We start from the raw sequence: 11877 nt of genomic DNA, 5'->3' as shown, positions 1-11877 counted from the left end.
TATGTACCTTTATAAATGCTAACATTTAATAGACATACTAGATGAGGATAAAAGTAGATGAAAACTGTTAAGTCATGCCTTGGTCTGTTAACAAAAGTTAACATAATTGCAGCATTTTAATTAAAGTCTTAAGTTATTCACTCAGACGTGTAATTAGATATGTAATTAAATAGCGAATCTTTTTACCAAGTCACGAATCTTCCATGCATCATGAAAAAGCGAATAAAACGACTGTTACACAGCACGTGACCTTGGATGCAGCTCTGATGACTTAAGAATGTGACTTAAATTTTAAAAAAAATGGCACAAAACTATTGCCCCAATTTGGGGGAAATATCTCAATGCACAGACATTTTACTGTGTATGATACATTAAGAGTCCGAAAATATAACATTAATGGACAATTCTTTAAATATGAGTATGTCAGTAGATTATACAGTAATGTAACTTGTAATATCAACGCTAATATATCCCTAAATCAGGGGTTCTTAAGCTGGGTTCAATCGAACCCCAGGGCTTCGATGAGTCAGTCTCAAGTTTGGAGGAGTTGAAGACGCACATATGATTCAGCATCGGATTTTGTCAATGCGGACGATAGAACTATTAAGAAAGGTTCAGTGAATGCGCATATGAAACTGGTGGGGTTCGGTACCTCCAAAAAGGTTAAGAACCACTGGCCTAAATCGAGAGCAAAATTACATTACAAAACTTCTAGCAACCTAACACACCTTAAGTGGAAGACTCCAATGCTGGACACTATTAGTAAAAATACACCGATATTTCTTTTCGATCCGAAGCTAATTAATAAAACTATTTTACCACGAAAATCTCAACAATCCACACACCACACTATCACAGAAAAACAGTCCTCCAACTGCCGGATAACTTGATGAACTACATCAGCTCCCCGTCCCCCCCCCCCTAATCTCAACTAAACCTACCCCTACCCTCACCGGATCAGCTGTTTAACTATCTAGTCCCAGAACCTGTCACGTCTTAGGAAGATGCATTTCATTTTCTTATCTATCTAGGTTAACATCATTTTTTTTTGTCTCTAGATTTTTACCACCCCCTTCCCCCAAAGTCTAAATTCCAACCTAAAGTCTAGGCCGTAGTACAAGAATTTGGAGCCATTATATTGTCCGTTATGTCGTTACACATTAATAGTAGGCTAAGTTCACTTTCAAACCATGACGACCTTTGGGGCAAATGAAGGAAAGTTCACATGTTTGTGTGACCTCGGCATACACACCCCCTCCCCATATATATATATATATATATATATATATATATATATATATATATATATATATATATATATGTATATACTGAGTAGTATCGATATGTTTCTGACAGAATTCGGTTAGGGTTATGATTGGGTTTATATGATGATGATTCGGATACGAATAAATGTTACGGTTTCAGCCGTTATTTTGGTTAGAGATATTGCTTTGGAAGAGGTCATGCAGTGATTAAATAGCAGTTCTCACATTGGGTTTTAAAGTAGCTTGTCTCAGAATGGACATCTTGATAGACCAGTTCAAAAAATAAATTAAGCTACGTTTCTTCACGATGACTCCTTATGGTGTCTAGATTCAGTGGCTAAGACCTATGGTGTTGAGAGTGTTAGAATATTCAACTTAAATTCAGTCTCCACCCTATCCCCTCACCCTCTCCACACTCGGAAACAGAATATGAAAACTGCCTAATCATCATCCCATTCATTTGGACCCCTTGTAGAGATTAAGGACGCAACGCATACCTCACCATGCTACTTAATTTTTAGGCGATTTCTCCAAGCTAGGCCCACGACATTCCAGCTGCCTCTGCTTCACTGACAACTGATCTATTCCAAGTTAAGCTGCCTTATGCTAAGTTGCATTGTGGCGACGGCAAGGTTTTGACGATTTCAATTGTTTGATTAAAAAAATGAATTTCATAAAGGTATAGCTTTAAATGTCTCACAAATCTTCTGGTACAAACAGTGTTACCTCGAAATACGAGTGCCCCGAAATTTTTTAGAAGCAAGTTGTCGAGCAACTCAACTTTGCTTCGACATACGAACAAAATTTTAATCCGAGTCGCGGGATTAGTGTTTTTAACAGTTCGTGGTAAAAGAAAACACACCGAAAAAGTTGGAACTGATTTAGCATCGAGTCTATTTAATAACACTCATTTCTGGAACATTCTGAGTGGGTGGGGGGGGGGGGGGGTACAAACCTCCTTGTACAGATTGGCTGATTTTCAAAGTAAATACACTTTACAAGGCCATTTTCTTTCTTTGCATTAACCTATTTACCAACTATTTAAACAAAAATTGCAAGTTATAAATACACTACCTAAAAATAATTTGCTTAACGAAATAAACATGGGTGGAATTTGGAGACTGGAACGGATTAAAATCATTTCTCAAATTTTAAATGTAGAAAATTGCTATGAGATACAAGCACTTTGACATACGAGGAATGTTACGGAGCAAACTAAACTCTTATTTTTTAAAAAAATCGCTCGTACCTCGAGGTACTACTATAAATGGAAACACAATCAATAACGCCTCTATGCTGCCACATGCTTTTATGGGTAAACCGTAGAAAATGAAAGATGTCTACGATCTTTACCATCCCACTCATATCAGTAAGGAACTACGTTAAAACGAAAGTAACTTTCTATGACCAGTGTTCGAATATCTTAAGCACTATGGACAGTGTCGACAAACTACTAGTTTGACCACATTGTTCCAGTATTCTTTTACTTGAGACCCCCCCCTTCCCCGCCACACCCCACCCCCACGATGCGACAGTCTAGACGTGGTCTGAACTTGACATTATCTTCTGTCTGTGTGAGATCGGCGTCCGTTCTGTGACCTAGTGGAAGTGACTAAGTTCTAGGTCGTAGGTTGTATCATGTGGCGGTGCTGTGGGTAGGAGAATTAGGTTGATTTAGTCAGTAGAGGGTTAAGGTTCGGTGTGTAATAGGTAGGGGTTACAGTGAGGTAAGGTGTGTTATATGTAGGGGTTAAATGTTGGGTGTGAATGGCAGTGGCGCAGCCAGGATCGTCCCAAGGGGGGGGGGTTCCAATTTTTACCCGGGGACAAACTTTCGATTTGCACCCCCCCTCAAACTTTATATATATATACCGAGGGGTGTTTGGGGGGGGGGGGGGTTATTAGCCCCCCCCTCTAACCCCCCCCCCCCCCCCTGCCTACGCCACTGGTGAATGGTAGGTAGGGGTTAATTTTAGGTATGTAAGCAGTGTTTCTTCCAGGCATCTCTTCGAAAAATGTCCTCGAAGGAAATAGAATTTACATAGAAATTATATACTTCTACCAGTGTCCGCCCCCCCCCCCCCTGGACATTTTTATACTGTCCCCCTTTTTCAAGTGCCTCATCCTTCCCGGAGAAAAAAGTCTGGAAGAAACACTGTATGTAGCAGGTCGTGGTTAAGATTAGAAGTGTTTAATTAATAATGCCTAAGGTTATGGGGTACCAGGTAGATAGGGGTTAATGTTAGATGTGTTAAGTAGATAAAGTTTAGAGTTAGGCGTGTATACTAATCGAGACTTTAAGATATTTAGTAGGTAGTGGTTAAGGAGTTTAGTATTTTGTAGTTAAGGTTAGGGGTAATTAGCTGGAAAGATTAGGTGTATGTGTGTTTAATTTAAATGTTTAAGGATGGGTAGAGGGAAAAGGCTAATGTCTAAGGTAGGTGTTACATCATGATATACAAAAAAGTGTTTTTAGTTTTATTTTAGAGGTTAGAATTAAAGTTATATATGTGTATTAGGGAACGTTATAATGTAGGCCAAACACTTGGCGTGTAGTACTTGGGGATGTGTGGGTTACCTAGGTGGGGGCTAAGTTGGCTGGGTATTTAACAACAGCAGAGACTCAAGTTGAGAGGGATGGTGGGGGTCGCTTTGGCAAGAAAAAAAAATCAAGATGGTGGATTACAATATCAAGGTTTGCCAAAAACAAAGTTAATGATAGGCCACACATTTTATAAAGAAATAGTTTGTGTATATATATATATATATATATATATATATATATATATATATATATATATATATATATATATATATATATATATATATATATATATATATATATATATATAAGAAAACCAAAAATGGTTTTCTATTTTAATAGTCAATATGACACTACCCAACCCTTGAATCATAAATAAAGTTCCCGTGCTAAGGCATGAAAAAAACTATCGGGGGGGGGGGGGGGGGGGGGGGTTAGACATGGGGGTGGGTGGGTGGGTGGGGGGGGGGTGGAGTAAGCTGTATTCACACAGAAACTGTAACACGATATGTAAAAACAATGAGGCTTCAGAGCCGATAAGCTGCACAACATAATGATCTTACTGTCATAAATTGAGAAGATAAAAGTGTAATCCTTCAACGTAATCCCCCACCCCACTTCAACGTAATCCCCCACCCCCAGTAAATCAAGGACCAGCATTTCTGTTACTAGTCAGACAGCTCCTTCAACTGTCCCCCCCCCCCCCCCCATCCCCCCCCCCCCCCCACCGGGTTTACGCTGCGTGTAGCAAGCAATGACAAAAATGGGAGAGAAGAACAACATGTTTGAAATTGAGAGGGGAGATAACACTAAAACTTAATCCAGATTATCTGCCCCTGAAATGTGGGCGTTGTTAAAAAGACAACGAGTAGTTTAAGCGAAATCAGTAAACAGGTGATAGAGATAAAGATATGAGACATGTTTATTCTTTCAGGGTGATTTGGGTACACATTTACTAATACAATAAATACTAATCTTCTTTTTTATCCTCCTTCGTGCCCAAGACACAGGGATCAGGTGAAGTAGAGTTCCTCTGTTTCAATGACCTCGGCATCCAGGGGATAGTGTGGTAGGCGGTAACCGTGGTAGGCACTATGCCTTAGTTTCCCTAACTTGAGTCAGGTACCTATCAAAGTATGGTAGGGTCAATAGACACTAGTGACAATCTCGAGCCCAGGATTCGAACTCCAGACTTAGGGTTAACAGGTCGTCAGTTCTACCATTCGACCATGCTGTTCACGTACTACAAAATTTGAAAAAAAAAAATTATATTTGAAGCAAATTAAAAAAAAAATAATAAAAAATAACACTTCAACCGTTTCCTCTTAAATTCATTCTTCATTATCTTCTTCATAGTTCTTATTTTTGTAGCTCACCTTTTTTTTTCTCTTTCCATGTGATGTCTCTCTAGGAGCTCTCCTAGCCAGTACATCGGCACTCTTTCTTAGTACATGGCCCTGCACCCCTGCACCCCTGCACCCCTGCAGCCCTGCACCCCACTCCCCGAAAAACGTCCACCGTCCCCCCGCCCCCCCCCCCCCCCCCGAGCCCCGAACGAAATAGGTTTATATAAAGATTTTAGTCCACCCCCGAAAATTAGAATATCTATAGACAGTACCAAAGTGTGGCTGCTAGTATGTGCAGTGGGAGGGGAGAGAAGGGAGGGGTCGTTCCTTTTGAAAAAACCGTTTACGGAGTTATTCTTGTAGCTTATAGCATCCTTTATAGAAGGCAACAGGAGACTGTCCAAATCGGTGTGTGCATCCACACACATCTCCAATCACTGCTACAACCACATCTCCACACACATCTCCAACCACATCTCCAACCACATCTCCAACCACATCTCCAACCACATCTCCAACCACATCTCCAACCACATCTCCAACCACATCTCCAACCACTGCTACAACCACATCTCCAACCACATCTCCAACCACAACTCCAACCACTGCTACAACCACATCTCCAACCACATCTCCAACCACATCTCCAACCACATCTCCAACCACTGCTACAACCACATCTCCAACCACATCTCCAAACACTGCTACAACCGCATCTCCAACCACAACTCCAACCACATCTCCAACCACATCTCCAACCACATCTCCAACCACATCTCCAACCACATCTCCAACCACTGCTACAACCACATCTCCAACCACATCTCCAACCACAACTCCAACCACTGCTACAACCACATCTCCAACCACATCTCCAACCACATCTCCAACCACATCTCCAACCACTGCTACAACCACATCTCCAACCACATCTCCAAACACTGCTACAACCGCATCTCCAACCACAACTCCAACCACATCTCCAACCACATCTCCAACCACATCTCCAACCACATCTCCAACCACATCTCTAAACACTGCTACAACCACATCTCCAACCACATCTCTAAACACTGCTACAACCACATCCCCAACCACATCTCTAAACACTGCTACAACCACATCTCCAACCACATCTCCAACCACTGCTTCAACCACATCTCCAACCACATCTCCAACCACACCTCCAACCACATTTCCACACACATCTCCAACCACATCTCCAACCACATCTCCAACCACATCTCCAACCACATCTCCAACCACATCTCCAACCACATCTCCAACCACATCTCCAACCACTGCTACAACCACATCTCCAACCACATCTCCAAACACTGCCTCAACCACATCTCCAACCACATCTCCAACCACATCTCCAACCACTGCTACAACCACATCTCCAACCATATCTCCAACCACATCTCCACACACATCTCCAACCACATCTCCAACCACATCTCCAACCACATCTCTAAACACTGCTACAACCACATCTCCAACCACACCTCTAAACACTGCTACAACCATATCTTCAACCACATCTCCAACCACATCTCCAACCACATCTCCAACCACATCTCCAACCACTGCTACAACCACATCTCCAACCACTGCTACAACCACATCTCCAACCACATCTCCACACACATCTCCAACCACATCTCCAACCATATCTCCAACCACATCTCCATTCACATCTCCAACCACAACTCACAGCAAAATATAACTTTCACGTCCACTGCCTTAGCGAAATACGACACAATTCTATCTTGTTATGTCATTAATCTCACGACGCACGCGTCATTGATGACGTAGTTTACACGACCGCAACTACGCGCTGTAAATGTCAAATGTCACAATGGACATTAATCGTCTGTAGAAAAACCCCGCGATATTTTTTTCCTGCCAGGGTTTTAACCTTTGCACCTGTAATATAAACTAACTAGTTTCGTTTGATATCTTAAATTTGTGTACTGATTATTTATAGTTTTAGAAATTTTTATTTAAAAATCTATAGGAAAGTCATATAAAAAGAGTATTATGCTTATTTATGGAATCTGTGATACATTTTATTGATTAATGCTTTTACTAATAACATAAGTTAATTTTCTTATTTTCAGTGCACCTGTTCTCATCTTTTTCCCGTTTTGGAGTTCATCTGTTTCAATAACGTCGGCATACGAAAAGATCGTGTGGTCAGTACTATCCCCAGCCATCTTCTTTTCCCTTATAGGGCTGGTAAGTAGGTCACCAACTAGCTCTACGGCTCAATAAAACCTGCATGAGCCATAGAACTGTTTATTGACCTACTTACCAGCCCTATTGCGAGTCAGCGTTAGGATGCAGACACTTTCTACTAACACGAACTGGGGATTCGAACTCGAGACTTTCGGGTTAACAGCTACAATCCCAATTCATCTATGCAAGACTATTTTTCAAGAAATTCTTTGAGATTAAAAAGTTTTGCAAAGGGTGATTCAACTTGGTTAAAAAAAAAATTAAATCGCTCAAATTACCAGACTGCAGACGCCCTAATGATCAGCAACATCACCAAAAATCCTAGCTATAAATCATTAGCCTCACATTAATTAACCGAAATAAAGTATGTTTCCCCAAGGGGCAAGATGAACTATTTACATGTCAAAGAACAGGTTGACATGCTCATATTTTCATGTAAAGACGCGAAGGGATACCGACTGTAATGGGATTATACTTTTTTTTTATTAGTGTGTTTGTGTGTGTGTGTGTGTGTGTGTGTCTGTGTGTTGTTTTTCTTTTTCGATGAATTTAGGTGATGACTTGTTATGAGTTCATTAAAATCAATACAGTATCTTAACATACGACTTGATTTTTACTCTCTATTTATGTAACTGACATTGATTCCTAAGAAATGACCTTTTACAGTATTTTTACTGGTGTGTTTGTCTGTCTGTATGTGTGTGTGTGTGTTGTGTGTGAGAGGGTAATCAATTTAGGATGAATTTAGGCGATGAACTATCAAGAGATCATCGAAATTCATACAATATATTAACACACAACTTGATAATTACTCTCTATTGTGAATAAAATTAGTTAAATAATATACATATATTCATTTTTCTCCCAAAGTTCACTTCGTGCACCCTATGGTTTTCAACCTACGCAACAATTATTAAATATTAGCTGATCGATACTTATTTATCTATTGACAACAATAAATCTCGATACAAACCGTTAATACGTCCCAGGTAGGTTTTTTTTTTTTACAAGATTTTATTTAACTTGTTTCCTCTGTCTGTTATTCTGACGTGCTTTTGTCGTCATAGATCGAAACGGCCGAACGAAATTTCGAGCATTTCTAATTAACCAATTCGTTTCAAGGTTGGCATGCGGACCAAGTCTTAAAAACAACGCAAAATGACATTAAATTTGACTTAATTGGATGGCTAATTAATTTTTTTGTTAATTAACTAAACTTTTCTGCTCTACTACTACTATTCTGTACCATTATACGCATATCATCATGTTCATTTTATGTAATAATGTACTAAAAAGGAAAAGAATAGATGAATGATTTTAAATATATAATAATACACTACTATTTAAATAACTGTAAAGGAAACCGTGGGTCATTATATTATCTATTAAATACCTTGACTAATATTTAGGATGAATCCCACGCTTTTCTCTAGCTTTTTTCCAATTATAATTTTTAAATCGCGATTGACGTTAGAAAATATTTTTTTTAAATAAAGAGAGTCCTTTTGTCTAGTTTCAACAGTTAACCAAATATCAGATTACTAACAAATGTGTTGATAAAAGTACACGTAAAAGGGCATTTTAAATACAAACTGAAAAACAGCTCAAGGTAGGGTAAATGAAACAAATGAGAATCCTTTTGTTTAAAGAAAGTTGTAATTATTTCTGTGGCATGTACAGTGGTTGATCATTAGCGAGACAAAGCATGGACTTAATAGATGTTAATTAGTCTAGAAAAATTAACTCTTTTGACAAAAGTTAAATTTTGACAAAAAAATATTCACAACAAATCAAGTTTGTTTATCTTCACAATGTGGCAGTGGCAGTCAATTACTGGCAGACGAAACTGACATGTCATCGTGACCCAAGGTGGGTTAACGTGGTGACTCAGTTTTTAAAACGTCACTGTCGGGACATTTATATGTCACTGTCATCCATTTTCTTTGTAGAAAAAGACGTAATTTAAAAAAAAATATTGACTCATAAAAACAATGAATTCAAACGTATGTTTTTCTGTCTATATTTGTCTATGTATCGTAAAAATGGCCGAAAACTAGTTCACAGAGTCGTGGATAAGTCTAGATGATTCCGCAAGATATGCGAGCCCGTAAGTGGGATTAAAGGGTTAGGGTGGGTGGGCCTACTTAGATCAACAGCTTTACTCTAAACTATTTACTTGATATAATTTAATAACTAATTGTGTCATCGTGTCTGTACATCAAAGACCTATTACATTATCATCATCATCATCATCATCATTATCATTATAATCATCATCATCATCATTATCATCATCATTACATCATCATCATCAACATATCATCATCATTACATCATCAGCATCGTCATCATTACATCATCATCATCATCATATCATCATCATTACATCATCAGCATCATCCTAATCACCATCATCCTCCTTCTCCTCCTCCTCCTCCTCATCATCATCAGTTTTTATCATCATCATCATCATTATAATTTCTGTGGGCAACTCCTCCAAGTTGGGCCCACGAAAAGTCTCGAGTTCGAACCCTCGGGCAGATGAGGCTCGTTAGCTGGGGACAGCCACTCTTCTAGGAGAGACAACTCCAAAATCAAACAACTGCTGCCTTGTAGTTTTTGTTGGTTGTACAAAGGCTATGGAAGCAAATCCATAAAGAAAAGCAGGCTGAAATCGGAGTCAATGGCCTCAATGGCACATAACCAGTTGACACGTATACTTAATTGTGATGGAGAGAATCTCTTCCAACACTAAATAAAGAACGAAGAAGAAGGGCCCAGGACATTCCGGCATCTTCTGAGTTTTGGTGTACATACTATACTCATCTGTTACAGGCAATTTGCCCCTAACGGTATTTCATGAAATCAGCACGGGCTATCCAGAAATGAATAATAAAAAAAATTATCTGACCAAATTTCATGTTGGTGTCTTTACTTCAAACAGCTAAGAAGTTTAGAAATAGTATATAGACATTTCTTTAACAAGTTCTAGGAAAAATAAAGTTAAATATAAATAAAACTAAAAATTGACCTACTTTTATCTAGCGATTTGTTTTAAATTTTAAACGCGTCGAAACATTTTGCCAAGAGAGGAAACTTTTCACTCCTAAAGGGAAATAACCTTTAACGAGGGAAATGAAGAGTGAGATCGGAATAGCCTCAGACATTTAGAATTAACCACTCGTACACATTGTGATGTTTTAAGTTTGAAACTGCATCACGTTGTCCAGATTAAGATCGCAAACTGGTAAAAAAAAGACATCTCTTTTTACCAACTAATAACTTTTCAGGCTAGTCAGATTTAGCAACACGATTAATCAAAGAATATTTTGTACACCGCGACCACCCCAACCAGACGATGTGATTATTAGTTTGGAGTTACTTCCCCTGAGGGAGGAAAAATAGTTTTTCACGAGCTGACATTTGTAATTCTACTTTCAGATCAGAGTTTCTTCCAGGCATCTCTTCGGGGGGGCTTTGCCCCCCCGAAAATTTTTTACCGCCCCCCCCCCCCCCCCCCGAACGAAATGAAATTTATATAATTTATATAGAAAATATATACTTTTAACACTGTCCGCCCCCCTCCCCCCGAAGAAAGTTTACCGCCCCCCCCGAAGATTTCAAGTGCCCCCCCCGGAGAAAAAAGTCTGGAAGAAACACTGTTTCAGATTCTATTTGTGACTATATTTTAATTTGATTGTAGCTTTTTCAAGAGGAAAAATTTTGATCTGATGTTTACTATGCCGTATTGTACTCTGTATCGCAGTCATGTTACTTAAATTTTTTTTAATTAAATCACAAAATTTATTGCAGCTCTAGGGATACATCCACCCCAGTGTTTGTTCCAGACTTTTTTTCTCCGGCGGTGCACTTGAAATTTTCGGGGGAGGGGGCGGACAACAATTTCCGGGGGGGGGGGGGGGGGGGGCGGACACTGTCAAAATTATATATTTTCTTTATAAATTCCATTTCGTTCGGGGCGGGGGGGGGGGGGGGGGGTAGACTTTCTTCGGGGGGGGGGGGGGGCGGTGCCTTCCCGAAGAGATGCCTGGAAGAAACTCTGATCCACCCTACTGAATAAAATAAAACTTCCTAGTGTTATTTTTTTAAAAAAAAGTATTTTAATGTATGTCCAACCTCCAGATCTTATTTTATGACTTTAATGGCGACCGAAAAAAAATGCGCAAAAAGTGCGCAAGGGCATCTATATTTTCTTAACCCTAGCATTTATACACATTAGCAAAGAATGACCACATGTACATTGTAGGATAATAAAACATTTTTCCTCAAAATGAGGAGTACTTTTTCAAAACCTGCTAAGTCCACTTTTGGAAAAAAAAATGAGTTATTCTTATAGCCTTCTTAATTATGTGGCAATTAAAGCTGTATACTAATTTTTGTTCAAAAAGGTATTATACAAAATAAATTTCTTAACAGTAAAAGATAAAAAAATTATAAGGTTAGTTAACAAAATAAAAGTTTT

At 39.0% G+C, this 11877-nt stretch overlaps 1 protein-coding gene across 1 annotated transcript; it reads left to right on the top strand.

Moving 5' to 3' along the window:
* Positions 1 to 3672: 3672 nt before the first annotated feature.
* On the top strand, positions 3673 to 6882 carry LOC131936661 (mucin-2-like). The gene is made up of 2 exons (XM_059293698.1): positions 3673 to 3702; positions 5536 to 6882. Exons 1-2 carry the CDS (start codon positions 3673 to 3675, stop codon positions 6880 to 6882), a joined length of 1377 nt encoding a protein of 458 aa, XP_059149681.1.
* The last annotated feature ends 4995 nt before the right edge of the window (positions 6883 to 11877 follow it).

Source organism: Physella acuta, unplaced genomic scaffold (genome assembly GCF_028476545.2).
Source record: "Physella acuta isolate Inbredline_101_S28 unplaced genomic scaffold, ASM2847654v3 ptg000183l, whole genome shotgun sequence".
In the NCBI taxonomy this organism is placed as follows: domain Eukaryota; kingdom Metazoa; phylum Mollusca; class Gastropoda; family Physidae; genus Physella; species Physella acuta.
This window is presented reverse-complemented; position numbering and strand designations above follow the sequence as displayed.